Raw genomic sequence first — 17,468 nt, 5'->3', positions numbered from 1 at the left:
GGATCTTCTAGCAAAAATATTGTCATCGTGCTATTTTTGACCAGTGTATTCCATGTCGTTGTAAAATCATTTCTAATCATTTCATAATTTTGATATTTCCAGTAGATTTTGCAAATAAGTGACTCTTTAATATGTTAAAATTGAGATGCCAAAACTCTTGTAACGCTTTTTAACACCTATAACTTACAATAAGTAACACATGTAACGCTAGTAACACACAAAACTTACAAAAGTCTATGGCCCTTATTACCGGTGTCACTGCACGGTGAAAACCAATTATGGGTATCACTTCACAGTGGAAATCAAAAGAAGTGAATGTATGTCCGTATCACGGAAGTCGCTTCAGAGAAAAAAGTAATTACTTGGATGAAGTTGATGTCATTATGAACATCACGCCACCAAAATTTTGTTGAAAAATTAATTTTTTCCACCACAGTGATCACTTCACTATGCGTGATACAGGTAATAGGTAAAATCAAGTGAAGTGAAGTGAAGAGTAACGCCTAGAACTTAGTAACCTAGTAACGAATGTAACGCTTCGTAACACCTCTAACTTACCAAAAAAGTAACGTATCTAACACTTTGTAACGACTGTACTTCACAAAAACGTAACGCCTGTAACTTTAAAAAATAGCGCTTCGTAACACCTTGAACTTACTAAAAAGTAACGCATCATTACCCTTGTAACTTACAAACGAGTAACGTTTCGTCACGCCTATAGCTCACAAAAAAGTAACCCATGTAACACTTTGTAACGCCTTTAATTTACAAAAAAGTAACGCATGTAACGCTCCGTAACGGCTATAACTTACTAACAAGTAACGTATGTAACGCTCCGTAACGCCAATAATTTACTAAAAAGTAACGCATGTAACGATTCGTAACGCCTATACCTTACTAAAAGTAACGCATGTAACGATTCGTAACACCAATGTTTCACAAAAAAGTAACCCATGTAACGATTCGTAACACCTATAACTTACTAAAAAGTAACGCATGTAACGATTCGTAGTGTCAATAACTCACAAAAAAGGGACGCATGTAACGCTTCGTAACGCCTGTAACTCACGAAAAATATCGTATATAACGCTTCGTAACGCCTATAACTTAAAATAAGTAACGCATTTAACACTTCGTAAGGCTTATAACTTACAAAACAGTAACGTTTGTAATGCTTCGTAGCGCCTGTAACTTACTGAAATGTAACGCATGTAACGCATGGTAACAACTATAACTTACAAAAAAGTAACATATGTAACGCTTCTTAACGCCTATAATTTACAAAAAAAGTAACGCATATAACGCTTCGTAACGTCTATATCACACAAAAAAGAAACGCATGTAGCGCTTCGTAACGCATATAACTTACAAAAAAGAAACGCATGTAACACTCCGTAGCACCCTATAACTTACAAAAGAGCGACGTTTATAATACTTCGTAACACCTATAACTTCCTTAAGGGGCGGAAGGGTTTAAAAGTTTTGAAAAATCATTTATTATTTTCTTTGTATTTTCTTATAGTAAAATATTTCAAGAATATTCTGTAAAATTTTCAAGTCTATCGGAACAAAACTCTGGAAGTTATGGGCCTTTACTTTTGCTTATCTCATACTGCGAAGAAGTAAGAGCTCGGCACACAGGCCCAAGATTTCTGCTTCGATCGACTTAAAAACTTGACAAAACATTCTTGAAATGTTTCATTATAACAAATTATAATAGAAAAAATATGATATTTTGAAAATGTAATAAATTGTTTCGTTCGATTTTATAGACAACAAACTTTAAACGCGTTTTTCTCGAAAGCAGATTTTGAAAGTCCGTGTCCATCGTTTTTCAAAAACTGCTGCACCAATTTTTTTTTCAAATTTTGCACACACTTTCTACATATAAAAAATCAGACCCCAACGTTTTTTTTTTCGTTGTTTGTTACTTTGGGGTGGTTTTACAGCTAAAAATGGCGGATTTTTTTCGTAAAAAATCGTAGTTCAAACACCAAAAATTTAAAAAACCTAATAAAAATCAAACAGAAACGTTGGGGTCTAGAAAAACTTCTACTCTATCTATGCTGCGTTTATTTGTTCACTTCTGATTAGTCTGCGCTGAGATACAGTTGACAAACCCCCCCCCCCCTTGAAAGTAATGCATCTTAAATCGTTTACCGCAAGAATCTAACCCTTAAAACGGCTTTTAACAATCATAATTTCCAAAACTCATATGATTTTTAGCCCTTCATTGAAGAAAATTATCGTATGCAACGCTTTCTAGCATCTTTAACTTTATGTAACGCTTCTCATCTCACGATAATTTCGAGCGAAAGTAAGTCGATGCCTTCCACGCAACCCGCCTGGGTTCGATTCTCAACCCCGCAGTTTCTAGCCCGAAGAGGCAAATGACCTTAAGGTTAAAACCTCTATAATCGGAACAAAACAAAATATTTCTATAACACCTTTATTCATAGCTTCCAACCAGAGCCGGTGAAACATATTAAGCCCAGGTGGGTAATTATTCGTACCGCGGAGAACGACCCACTATTTTGAAGTATTATTTAGTCGATTTTTAAATAATATTTTGTTTCGATATAACTTTGCATGAGATGCTTAAATTCGAAGCTTGAAGCGTTTTCGATATTTTGTTGTAAAACAAAATTGCGCATTTAAGGGTTGAATACAATATCAAACTACAAAATTTCTGCCAATATTTGTTTGGAATATAAAGTCAGAAGTCTTTTAGGTTCCGTATAAACTTATTTGTGTTTGCAAATTTTCGAAATTATTTCTTTGAGAATTTTGGTTACCATGATCGTTTATTTAGTTGGGGTTGATGGTGGAAGGTGTCTCGCATGAATCGAACTCAATGTCTTGGCATTACATTCCTTCTGTGGAATTTTGGCCTTTCTGTTTCAACAGACTTCGCAGCCGATTCTTAGCATACAGAATCATTTTATGGCTAGTACTACGATCCTACTGACACTATGAATCATTCCACGTCGGAGCTCGAACATATGACAACTGGCTTATAAGACCAGCGCCGTATGCATTGAACCGAAGAAAAGTCCTGCGACCGACTGAGATGACGTTTGTAGAGTCAAACTATCATCATCGTTCAAATTTTCACGTCAATCGCACCACAAACACTAAACTTACCGACATATAAGTGACGTTACTTTTTGATTTACGAAAACTTAAAAATAACGAATTCCGTTTATTGATAAAACATTGCTTCCTATAAGGAAAAAACCGGGCAAGTCCAGCAATGGTTTAAGAAATGTTACCCGCACTCAGATTAAAAACAAAGATTTGTGGTATTCTGATTTTAACGTGACCAAATTAGGCAGTCATCCGGAAAAAATGTGAGCAAGTTTTGATAATCATTATGGATGAACACAAAATCAAAGTCCGACTGAACTGGAAGTGCTTTTATGATCGTATGCGAAAATCGGGGCATGAAAAAAATCTTTTCCAAATAGGGGCCTCGTTCGCTCACAATCTATCAAAGCAACATCCAAAATCCAGAGAGCTAGTCGGCACTGTTTAGTCGCAATAAAAAGGATTTCTTGCGTTGGTATTAAACAGTGGACGAAACATGGATCTATCTTTATTCTCCGGAGTTGTTTCAACATTTAGACGGGGAAAACCCAACAAGTATGGCGTCAGTATAAGGTATAATTAACGTCGACAATCTTGAAAAAGAAGTACCATCAAAAGTTTTTAGTTATTAGTGCGTCAGGAGTTATTAATGCGTTTGAAGTATGGAATTGTAAAAAACGGCCTCATATGAAGCAGAAAAAATCATCTTTAACCATAACAATGCACCGTGCCACAAGTCAATGAAAATAATGGCCAAATTGAACGTATTGGGCACCGATCTGTTTCTTCTCAATAACCTAGCCCCCAGCGACTACTTGTCATTTGATGATCTGAGAGAGTAATCGCCGCAACTGAAGCTCATTTTAAGGTAATGGACAAATCATTCTATAAGTTTGATATAAAAAATTTAGATAATAAATAAAGAAATTTTACTCAAGAAATGTTGTTTTTCTAGTTAGTTCCTGAACTTTTTGGACGATGTGGAAGCAACCTTCTCTACGGCAGTATCGAACCGCACAGAGTGCGAACGCACTCATTGAAGAGCAGCAATCATATGGAAACCGTGAACTTATGTATACGAAACCGTTATATCAATTAGAGGAATGGCAATGGTTTGACTACTGAATACCGCTTACAACCTAGGCTAAACAGCCAGCACGCTGTGACTTTGAGGGCATAAGCAATAGTTCGAACAAACCTCTCATTCTGATGTTTAACTAGCTGTACAGAGATTGAGAAAAATGTCCATACAGTGAAGAACTCAATGTGTATAAGAATGCTGTCGCAAGTAGAAACTGACAACTTCTGGTAACTTTTCTTTTACCGTTTCGTATAGTAAATGGTAAAAAACCTTTTTCGGTGCTTTCCGACATATCAGAGACTCGAGTGATTCGCATGAATGAGATGCTTTAACTCGACCCCTTTGGTTGAAGGTAAAAGTTAAGTCACTAAAAGATTTCTGCTTGCTCAAATGACCATTGTCACGCCTCACCTCTTTGTTGTATATCTTCACATCCTTGCTCTACTTTGAGTACTAGCATTTTATAATTCTGATTTGTTTTATTTTCAGTTACAATAAAACTATTTTTATTTTTATAAATGATACTAATATTATTTTGCGTTAGAAATTTCAGGTGGGTAATTACCCACCTTTGGAATTTTCGGGTGAGTAGTACTACCCACCGTACCCACCTTTTTCACCGGCCCTGCTTCCAACACTAAAGTAATATTTTATGTATTATTATTGCCATTTATTTTACTCCGGTTTCATCCTCCATTTTATGTGGTTTTACTCTGTTCTGCTTCACAGGACCTGCCGCTGCGTACTTTATCGGCAGTGGAGTTTTGACCATCACTTAACTCTCAAAACCTCTATCTCACGGTGTAATCTACAGGATCAACAGCCCCATAAAATTTCTAATTTTGTTTGTTTCTGTTTCTGATTTCAAAAAAGACTAGGGCCCCCTGGGCCCTACCTCTAGGTACCTGGCTAGTTGTAATCCGGATATGAATATCTGGATGAGCAATAAAACCATTTAATACCAAAAAAGTTGTAATCACTAAGAAAAACAATTCTGTCATTCAAGCTCATTTGATCCATAATTATTATTAAGTCAAATGTTGTTCTATAATATCAGTATCATTTTCGCGATCTGGCGAAGAGTTTTTTCATGCGGGTTTCCTAAATTAAGCTGTACGTAAAAAGGCTATAATGTACTTTCTTCACCGGAATGACGTTATGTGTGAATGCCTTTATAAGAATTGCGTTCCATGGCGGTGACAGACACTCGCACTAAATTCTTCATCATTCTTGTTGCACTAAGGTAAAAGCATAAATTATCCAATGAAACAAAAATACATTCCTCATTGAGCTCTATAAAATAAAAGCAAAACAAATCTGTGGTAGGTACTACATTCCTATACGGAGCATGAACTTCTGATACAACAACAGGCTTAGCAGGCGATTCTCATTATACAGGACACAACTGCAAGACTGGAATGTTTCCACAGATTGTAAAATTTTTCAGTTTGGGATTCGAACATGCAACGTTTGGGCTCATGAGACCAATGACCTATCTACTGAACTATCCGACATCCATTTGTTACCAAGGTCCAATGAATATCATTAAACACACAACAATATGATGCGCACACGTTTTGTGTTTAATATGCAAAAATACACAAGTATGGCATGTCAATATCCTCTACATTGTAATATTGTTTATCTGTTATTTATCAACAATAATAAATTCTGGAAAGCACTGCCCGTAACCAGTTTGATTATTTTTTTATTTTGTTCTAGATCCTGCTGGATATTCGAAACTACTGACTACTATTAGAGTAACCGTATCCATATTCATCCCTCAGCTTATTCCATTTATTTGAAGTTTTTGGTTGAAATTAGATCTGAGATATGATTTGTATAAGTTGAAGGTAGAATCTATGATCTCTGTTTCATGCATTGCCCATACGATCAGGGCGAATGTCAGATCGTTCACTTAACTTAAATACAACTATTTCATCCTTAATTAAAAATTTTATTTTAATATATTATATATTATGTAATAATGATTGGAGTTAAATTTCTTACCGAGGAAAGAGCGGAGATACTCTCGATTGTATACCGCTCAATCAAAAAAAAACAATATAGTTCTACGGTCTGTGGGATGAATATTGGTACAATAGCTCTATGAAATTCAAGCTCATCGGAAAACCCGCGTGTACTAGTACAGACACTAAACAACTTTATGCAAATGTTATACGCAATCGAATCGCATTGAAATTGAAAACACATGTATGTTTTATAATCGTCTGGCACACATTGTACAAATTGTTGTCGGCTTCTAGATGTAATGTTAAACATTTTATAGAAAAAAATCCAAAAATGTTTGATTATGTAGTATTGCTTAGCTAATTACAATTATTAAATCTATTTTTCATCGATTTCTGTTTCAATGTTTATTATTCATGAAAAAGACGGGTTTCATATATTGAGTTAGTTTTAAAAATGAGCAATAATAGAAATCGTTTGAACTCACAAAAAAAATACACCTAGTAGTCCAATGATGCCTCTCTTATAAACGTTTATTAGAGAAATCTGTATAATTATCATTTTGAAATCTACAAACTTGATTTATTTTGAGACAATTTTAACTCTTTCGTTTATAAGTTTCATGCGCTAAAATGATTTGTTTGTACATCAACAAAAAGAGCTAGAAATTTGAATTGTTTGGATGGCAGTTTTAAAGATTTTGTACTTCTTTTAAGACATCACTGGAAGACAGTCTAGAACATTTAGCACTAATCGACCTGTAATTTCGGTACCGGAAGTCGATTCAGAGTTAAATTGAATAGTGGTCGACGACGACATAGACCTTTTATTTGAACCAAAATTTGGAAAAATCGATCCAGCCATCTCGATTCAAAAGTCGGTTTTCACAGTGACTGTATAACCTTTCTATGTGAGAAAGGCAAAACACACTCTTGAAATTGATGTTTTTAATACCTATCACCAGGGTCACCGAGAGAAAACTCGGGCCCGGGGGGCGGCAATATTACGGGCACCTAAACATGAGAATTAAATAAAACATTGGGAGCATAGAAATATTATCGAATCAAGAAATTTTTAAATAAATTATTTGAACAAAATAATTCGCAAGCCAAATTTGTTTTCGATTTTGGATATTTTGTTATGTTATGAAGAATGAAAAAACAATTTTGAATCTTCGAATTTTCATGGGGACCCTCTCGGCGACACTGCTTATCACCTATTTAGTAGTTCCGGAAGCGGATGTCGGATTCAATGGCAGTGCAAGACGCGTATCAGTTCAGCCAGCGGGAAGAAAAACGAATGCACTTTTTTTCCCTATTTTTGGCACATAACACGCTGTAATTCTGGAACAAGTGGAAAGTGGAAAGTTTGAAAAAATCAGTTTTGTAATTCCTAATAAAAATGAGTTGTTTCTTCTTTATTGCAAAACCGAAAATTGGGTTTAACGTCCTTCTCACAGGACAAAAGGTACGTAACATCAACGACCTTAATACATTGATTTAGAATGTAAGTGAGAACTTTCATAACACATGAGCTGAAAAGTCCGTGGCCTAACATATAGATGGCGCAAGTTTTATTGCGGTCTCCTCTTTCAGTTAATACTAACCTTTAAAAGACAGCTGTTAAAGTTTCATTTCTATTCATTAGTTTGTGAGTTATTGTGCTAAGAGTGACGCTACTTTTGTTATTTTCAGAACAATGGATCAAAATTCCGCTCTCTTTGCTCTCTTCAAATGTGGTCGTAGAGGCACCGATGATGCAGAACGCAGTGGACGTCCAATTGAGACGGTAGCACCCGAAAACATAAAAAAAATCCACAAAATCGTTTTGAATGAACGAAAAGTAAAGTTGCGTGAGTTAACCGACATGGTAAAGATATCAAAAGAACGTGATGGCTTTATAGTGCATGAGCGTATCACTATGAGAAAGCTCTGTTCAAAGTAGGTACCGCATTTGCTCATTTTTGACCAAAAACGAGAACGTGTTGATGATTCTGAGCAGTGTTTGATCATGTTTAAAAGTAACAGACCGGAATTTTTGCGTCGATATGTGACAATGAATGGAACATGGATTCATCAACTCACTACGGAATCAAAACGCTCAAGCTCACGCAAATTTACTTGGAAGAACATTTACTATTGTGTCTAAAACTCCATACATGAAATTCATTGAAATAAAAAAAAAGAATACTACCGGAAAGAAAGCTACCGTCGCGAGAAACCGAGAATCATTGGATCGCAAGTACGTCTGTTAATCGACTGAGCCACAGAATCATGCATCTGCTTGGCTGGTAAAAGGTGTATTTAAATTCATATAGTCGCACCTGCCAGCAGAACGCAAGTTACAATCGAAACCAGTAAAATTCAAGCTCATCTAACATTAAGTCAATACAAATGAGATTCTCCATCATTTGACAAATTAGGTCTTTATGAATTACAGCGTATGATTAAGTCACCAGTAAAATTCAAATTTTTTGGTGTGCAGCGACTATTGCCTGTTTGCAGGCCTGGAAAAATGCTCGCTGGTAAGAAATTTCGCACAAATGAAAAGGTTATCGCTGAAACTATGGCCTATTTCTAGAAAAAAGATAAATCTTGCTACAAAAGTGATATTGAAATATTAGAATGGCGAGCGGAATGATTGCGTTGCTCTTGATGGAGATTACGTTGATGAATAAAGTTAATTTTGAACCAAAATAATCGAGTTCTCTTTGTTAGGCCCGGAACTTTTCAGCCCATGTGTTATTCTTATGCGTTTAGTCTTCGACTCATCAGTTCCAACAGAACTGCTATTGTTGCCCGCAAAAGACAATGCTGACTCAAAAATGATCATTCTGCCTGCTAAACTTCTCAAGATTCGGACTGCTTATGAGTCACTGAGTTGAATCACTATCAGCAATGATCTGATCCTTAAAGTAATTAAAATAGCAGGCCTTATTCCAGGCTGCCTAGTGTACCATTCGCTGTATTGGGGATGAGATTGTCACACAAAACGTTTCTGGTTATTTCTGGTTGCATTGAAAGATGGTAAATAAGTAATGGAAAATCCCCACAAGTATGGATGATTTTTAATGAGGAGGTAAAAATTGACACCTGTGTTGTGGAGTAAACAAAACCTCTCTCACTCAAATGACCAACAATCACATGTATGTTGATACTGAGCATGATTAGTCATTCTAGATTTCCAAATGTACAGTTTAAAGCTTTCCAAATACTATTCTATTCAATGATCTCCAGAATAAAGGTCTGAATGAAACCTCCACAGAGCCATAAATTATGTGCCAGCAACTCCTAAAAATTTTGAAGTTCATTTGAGCTGCTACAAAGTAGTGACTGAGCAGTTGCATTTGCATGATTGAAATTTATCACATTTTATGTGTTTTGCTGTTTCGTACTGGCCAACAGAAAAAACGAGTAATGTTTCGAAAAATGTTTGTTAGAAACTGTCATTCGCGAAATCTGACATTAGATATAGGAACATAGGCTCACTACAGTATCTTTAAACAAAATTTATTTATCTTCTACAAACTGGATTACTGATTACTGATTAACTGATTACTTTCTGGATATCAGTTTACAATCTTTGCAAGGAAATCAGAAAGAAGTTTATTGCTTAGATATACGAGATATTTAGATATTTAGAGATACGGTAAATTATAACAGAATTAAGCAAGACAAATTGCAATCATTTTTTATATATTAAGACACATAGCAGATGAAATCTAGATCTTATCATAATAATAAATATTAAAATACTATGTCTTTTTTAGTTTCCGAATTTTACCGAACAGAACACATTTCTGAACTTCTAAAGACGCCCCACTTGGTCTCTTTATTGTGAAAACACTGTCGAGGTTTAACGAACACTGTCGAAGTTTCCCTGAAATCCAATCCATTCCGTTATTAAAATTAAAAAAATTAGAGGGTTGTATTCAAGACACGACCGAGCACAATAACATTAAAAATAAAACGTTTCTAGGGTCTTCATAATAAATACAAAAATAAAGATGATAATGATGGTGATACACTAAACTTCACTACACTTCAAAGTTACTTGAAAGCTCAATTTTAGATACAAACAACCTAAAGATTTAAACCTGAACAAATGAAACTATTTTATTTTATGATGATAATTTTCGAGAAACGTATAAACTTATTAATTTGATTTGATTTATATCGTTTATTTACCCCCAGTTTTAACCTAATAATGGTCGTTCACTGGGTGGACTTATTAATTTTATAAACAGTTAATCGATCCAAGAGAATGTTGTACCAGTAATCTCAGTAATGGTGTAGTTTTATTAATCCTTCAAAATCGTCGATAATCTTCAAAAGTGTCGGTAAATAATATGGCAACAATACGAGGAAGAAAACATGTGAAACAGTCCGCATAAAATATTTAGTTACTTACATTGATTTTCGCTTTGTCATATTAGGAATATACGGAATGGATACGCAACAAAATTCCGAAATTTTGTTCATATTGTAACTTGATGTTATTAACACATGAATGAACATTGTCATAGTTACAATGCGTGTAGCCATCAGACGCTTATTGTTTTGAAGAAAATAATAATTGAATTGAAACTGGCGGTTAACCAAATTCTACGAGGGTTCCTATTCAAACGATACATGTAAAATCGCAGGTAAGCTTACTTTGAGTTTATCTTTGAAACTATACGATATTGCATCTAATTGTACTGTATATGTGAGCCTGTGGAACTCATTTATACTACTAAACCGAGGAGGCCGCTTTTAGATAAGTTTCAGAATTTAATTTTGAATCTTTTGAAGCGTTTAATTCCTGGTGGGACAACAACTTGTTCAGTCACATTGTCACGTTTTGTTCGTATGGGAATGAAGATTTAAGTATGCAAACCGATCCGTTGCCAAATTAAAACATTTTGAAGCTTACAATATTGAAGCTTTGAAATCATTTAAATGAGGAAAATCCATTAACAAATCATCGAGAAACAAGCGCTGCGAATTAGATCCAAAAAATCTATCGCCGATAATTCTAAATTGGCCTGATAGTTACCAGAGAACCAAAATAAAATACTCAATTCAAACCAATTTTCCAATGGTATGCAATTGAAATATTCAAATGACGTTGTCTCATAAGTTTAAGTTAAATGTTTCCGAATCGATTGTTTGTTGAGTTCCACCAACAAATGACTGCGTTATAAGCGTTCAAAATTATGACAGAAAAATGCTACGCGATTAATTTTTCATGTTTTAAATTGACACTCAGCCTCGGGAAGCGAAATGTAAGGCATTTTTAATGGCAAAAATTTGCTAAATACATGGGATATTTCGAAAGAATCGGTAACCACGGTGTTGCACAGACAACAGGAAATTTCACCAACACATAATGCAAAAGCAACAATCCAGCAAGTGAACGCTTATACAATCCAGTCATCAGCTCACTGGACGAGTTACTTGTTTCATTCACAGTCAAACATCAACTAGGCAAAGAAATATTGTGCAGCCTATATTTATAGATTTCTCTTCATACGATACGGCGTTTTTATGCATGACGCAAAGCCTCCTATGCCGAACAAGAAGTTGACGTCATTTTGTACAACAGGGATTGGTGGATGAAAACATAGGTCGATTCCAACCATTTTTTTAATAGTATGTTATTGAAATACTGAAAAGACGTCGTCATACATGTTAAATTTAAAAGTTTCCGAATCGATTGGTTGTTAAATTATAACAATCCATCAACAAATGACCGAGTTATTAACGTTCAAAATTATGACACAAAAAGGTTACGCGACTATTTTTGAAACTTTTAATTGACACCAGGCCCCATATAGTGAAGAGTAAGGCATTTTTAATGCCAAAAAAAAAAACAAACAGATTAGTACATTTTTCAAACGGCAGGAATCGTTTTTTCGAATCTTTCACAGTCGTTTCCCAACAATTTCCGATTACGCTACTAGTTTCACGATACAAATAACACTAGGAACTCCGCAAAATAGAACAAACAAATTCAAAAAACACGCTCAGTTTGTAGAAAAACACTGTCGAAGTCCGTGAACAAAAATCCAATTTTATTCTGTTATTGCATCAGACTCTTCCGATTCAATCAAGGTCATGCTAGATGTTTCTTATGCGAAACGGGCGCTATACCATAGCTTTGTTTTCTGTGTACAAACATTGGAGAGTGTACATATTTGCAGTAAGGTTCAGTAAACTTATAACCCAACAGATTCCTACAATGTATTCTGATATACAATACAAGAAATATCCAGTTGATACCTGCTTACAAGCTCCATTCGTCGCATAACCCATCTATCGTCACCCGGCGTTGAATAATTAAGGCTCACTTTGACATTCATCCCTCAAACAATCTTATCTTGATCTTCACCAACATTTTGGAACAATCTTTACCAAAATCACCACAATATCCCACAGTGCGTGCACAACGTATTCACGTGCTTCATACCTTTCTGTAGTATTTGCATAAACACAACAAACATATAGCCCCCGAGAAAACCTGTTCATTCGTTTTGAATAACATGTTTTCTGTAGTTGTCAAGCCCGCAACTTCAGATTTACCAAATAGAGTATATATAGGACCTACATGTTGGACGGCAGGTATCATTCCAGAAGTGTCCGGAGTCCGCAGTGCTAAAAAATTTTTGGTTTATTTTTTATCGATTTTTCTGGTGAGGTAGTGAAAAGATTTTGGTGTCAATGTTATTGGTAAAATCGGATGCATCTTTGAAATTCATTCCGTCCGTAAGGTAAGAGAATGTGAGAAGAACACTCCTAAAACTGTAGGAGATTCTAGGACAAATCCAGACCTATGAATGATCTAGAACAGGATCGTCAAAATTCATAAGATTACATGTGTTTATCACCGACTAACCAGTATAGTGCCTATGGAATTCCATGTGAAGTCATAACAGCAGGGAAACTGAATGTTACTAACGATCAACTTATGGAAAGATGATGCAATTATTTGGTCTGCTGCATCACTTGTTGACTGTCAACAAGTAAGCAAATGATGAACAACTTTTACCTGCGGAGCAAGACAGCACAACAATTGTTCAATTTGAATTTATTTAATTTGTATCAACAGATATAATTTAATAGCAATGATTATTTCTAAGTTTGTTAAAAGTCGTCTGGCAGGTCCTAACAAACCTTTAGATTGAAGCCGCGTTCTAAAAAAATGGCACAATGTTTGCATTAAACTTTCTCTTTATTGAATATTTAGTGTGACCAAGACATTTTATGCCCTGCACTACTGTGACATTCGTGTGAAAATCGAAAACAGTAAGCAAATAATTGCAGCTTTTGGTGGATTGCTTATAGTATAGCTTACAGTGGAAGTCAATATTGAAGTGATGAATCTTGTATAGCGATAATATGCTTCTCTAAAAAAATCACATTGGCTATATAAAAATTTAATCAACATGATTTTAGGAACAGTTCAAATGCGCTTCCATGCGAATATCGAAATACTAAACATGCGATAGATCTAAGTGATCTGTGCAAACAAAAATATTTCTTGACCCAGGCGCGGGATTTTTCTACTCTATTCTGTTTATCGGTGCGGTTTGGCGCCGTCCTTATCTTGAAGACGTGAAATCCCGTTCATTTCATCGTCCGCTGGATGAACCAGGATGATGACCTTCCTGGCCACGTCCCGAATCGAAACGTTCGGATTGCACTTGATGTAATCCCCCACCTTTCTTGTTCATGTTGACAACATTGCATTTCTTAACTTTTCCTTCGCTGTAAGTTCGCTATTTGAGTCTCCTTGAACGATTTTGCCTTACGGAACACGATCGAATTGCCGATTCTTGCACAAGACATAAGAAAATTTCTATATTTCCTGCTATCCCCCTAAAAACAACCTTTTCGAAACAAATTGCACAGAAATATGTGTTTTCAAAAACAAAAGAACTACACAAAATTACATTGGATGCATATCACGACAATTTGGCTGAATCACATCAAACTAAAACACGACAACTAATCCGAAATCGTTTAATCAAGAAAACAGCCTTCTAACAGAGCCATTATAGGAGTAAATAATTAGACAAATATCTGAGTATTTTGAATTTCATGTCTAAATATCTTGAAAATGGTTACTGCTAGGAGAAATGTCATTATGAGCAAATTAATTGTGCTTGATCTGTAGAATCATATTTCGGAGTTTGAATGACTTGTTTTTATCAATAACTTTTTTTTTATAAAAGATATTTTTATTCAGGCCTATTTGCGTACAAGCTTTACGTGACCGATTGAGCTGAGTTTTTAGCTAAAAAATTTGTTACGTTGGATGGTTTCGATGAAGGGGATACTTCACTGTTGTTGGTGACTTTCACAGGTGTACTGTATTGCTTGGGGTTGGTGTGAAGGAAGCACCGTTGTCCTTTGGTGTGGTTGTCTGCTTGTCCAGTTTATCTCATGACTTACCGTAATGAACAGCTTCTTGGCAATATTGACATGTGGCCATCTGATTGTCATAGGTAACAAGTGATTTGCACGGGATTCTTGTATCCTGACCGAAAGTTACATAAGAAGGTATAGGCCTTTTCAAGCACATGTGTAACAAACGTACGCCATTTAGAATACCGGGGAAAAAGTTCTTCCACTTTTCTTTTGCGATAGAAAGAATCTCTTCGTATTGGGATATAATTTTACGAATATAAGGATCGATGACGCTTGAGGGAAGATCATGCACACGCACTTCTATAGAACTATCTTCCATATATACTGGAATGTTGTACTTAATGTTCTCGTGCTCAACATAGTGCACATTGTTATTGTCTTTTGCGAATTGAATTGTATCCAACTCTTTATAAAACTGGATGTAAACAACATTATTCGTCTTATTGCATTGAAGTAAATGCACACGTTTAATGTCAAGATGCATTTGCTCCTTAAGCAAACCTTCAAGTTCTCGTATCGAAGGTCGAATTTTGCACTGACTGAAATCAACAATAATTGTATTCTTTCGTACCGGCGGTAGCTTTTGTTCGTTCGGTTCACTCATTTTCGAGGTCATTCTATCGTTCACTACACAATACTGTATTTGGTTTCTTTCGTCCCGAACGTAAGTGGTTTTGTTTTGTCGACTGACTTGGATGAGATGTAAAAGCGAACTGAATCAATAACTTTTGTTTTGAAAATGCCTCCAAATTGGTATGCCGTGCTAGAAAATACATTAGTTACTCCACCATTCTTCTAGAATAGAAATTACATGTTTTCTAAATCTAATCACTTGCACAATACATGTTTATTGCTCTTTCCATAGGCTGATCAACAATCTAAGCCTGCGCAAAGGAAGCCGCACAGGAAACTCGGGCAATCCGCTGGAATTTCAAGTACTCACCCAAATTCAATACGTACCCTGACAAGCTTACAACTGAGTGCCAGCAACACCCATTCAGTAAACTGAACACACGCATACTCCCAACCATGGTTCAAGATAAATCGAAAACCCGTACCATCGGAGGCAACGGTATTAACCGTCAGCCCGAAAAAACATCGGCCAATTTCAAAGGAATTCAAAATATGAAAATGCCCTCCCCCATTGGGTCTACATTTGGCAATTCTAAGAAGGACGACCACATCAACTCGAATAACTCAAGTGCAGTATGGGGTCCACACTTCAAAAATCGAGATCATTTCATCAGCATGCACTTTTCCTAAATTTTTCGAAGTCGAATTATTAATTGGCATTGTAATAAGATGTATTGACCACATGAATATTTAATCTCAATAAAATTGTTTGATTGGAAATGGCATTCTATACATCAATCGTTCCGAAAAGAAATCCTATTTAAATTGATAATATTATAGTTCAAATCATAATAAAATTCAGTGTAAAAAAATTCCCAGAAAGACCGGACTCGGAACCACTGTGATTACTTTCAATACAGGAGCATAAATAAAGAAAGGCAAATTAGATCTAAGAGAAGATCATTTTATTATATTAAATATCATTTACGTAGCTCCGGTTTTTTTATTCGCTCGGTGAGCCGGAGGCTTTGTTTCTCTGGATTTTTATATTGTAAATAGAGGCATTAGCACTGCTAAAAGTTAATTTCTAAGTAGCAACCAAGCATTAGACGTTTTACACGGTTGTTTAGTCGAAGTAAAACCAAAGATAAACTCAAGATAGTCTGCGATTTCTTATGTATCATTTGAATAGGACCCCTCGATGAGCTCGGTTCACTGTCAGTTTCAGTTTTTTGAAGCAAAACAACAAGCGTCTGATCAATGGATGCGTCGTAACTATGACAATGATTGTTTGGAAAATATTAAGTTACAGTATGAACGATATTGAGCAATTTTGCCTTATATCCAGTGATTCTTACAATAAGAAAGTAACTACTTAGAACTATTGCCTAGAATTTATTTAGTTTGTTATTGCCTCATCCCATGAAGCATTAAAGCAGACCCTGTCAGCTTGGAGCGACATCAATCTTCAGTTCAGCAACGCCATCGCACGGCATCACATTCAACATATCATGTCAATTGTATGGGTGTGCATCCCTGCTATTTTGGCGCGCACGAATTTGACATTTCTCTCCCCTACTTCTATGTATGAGATTCGATGCGAACTCACCTGAGGGCGACATGCTCGCAAAAAAGGATGTTGCCAATGATTTGTTCGAGAAATGTGAGAGCTGGATATCTTGTTAATATGATGTCTTTGATTAAAGTCAGATATCATTATGTGCTGAATAAAAAATATGTTTGCTTCCTTTCTATAACTTGTACTGTTTCCATGGCATTTTGTCGGAACTAGTCGACGCTTATTAACGGAGGGTCAATAAAATTACATTACTGAACCAACTGGTTCACGATTACTGACCCAACGTCTTTCAATGAATCGTATGGGACATTGTAATCTTTGGTAAAACCTTACATCGAAAAGCTGCCTAATGCTATTTTCATATATTCCAGCAAACGACAACTGCCAAACTTGCAGAGCAGAAAGATCTTACGAAAAGATAGTGTTAGTATTTAAAAAACTTTTGAATACCTAAAAAAGGAAAGGGATGTTTTGGCCAGTAGGAGTGCTTTATTATACTTTCCCCTACAAAGTACCCTCGAGGGAACCCATCTAAAAACTTTCTTCATCGGAAAAAACAACTTGGGTATCTGTTTCCTTCAAACCAAGCCAGATTCTCGTCGATTTTAAGATAGCAGCGGTGTCAAGATCGCGAACTAAGGTGTCACTTGCATTTCTTGTAAATACCTTTTCGTATTGTTAACACATAGAGAGGACTTCCGGTGAAACCCTCAACGAGTGAACACGTCGTATCGTGTTAGTGCGGTGAAAATTCGAGTATTTCGCG

General features: G+C 35.7%; 1 protein-coding gene across 1 annotated transcript; it reads left to right on the top strand.

Annotated features, from left to right (window-relative positions):
* Nucleotides 1-12,680: 12,680 nt before the first annotated feature.
* Nucleotides 12,681-15,903, top strand: LOC131430789 (uncharacterized). Its single transcript, XM_058595997.1, has 2 exons — nt 12,681-12,890; nt 15,416-15,903. Exons 1-2 carry the CDS (start codon nt 12,841-12,843, stop codon nt 15,513-15,515), a joined length of 150 nt encoding a protein of 49 aa, XP_058451980.1. The 5' UTR covers nt 12,681-12,840; the 3' UTR covers nt 15,516-15,903.
* The last annotated feature ends 1,565 nt before the right edge of the window (nt 15,904-17,468 follow it).

Source organism: Malaya genurostris, chromosome 2 (assembly GCF_030247185.1).
Source record: "Malaya genurostris strain Urasoe2022 chromosome 2, Malgen_1.1, whole genome shotgun sequence".
NCBI classification, from domain to species: Eukaryota; Metazoa; Arthropoda; class Insecta; order Diptera; family Culicidae; genus Malaya; species Malaya genurostris.
Note: the sequence above shows the minus strand (reverse complement) of the source record. Positions and strands in the feature narration are given on the sequence as shown.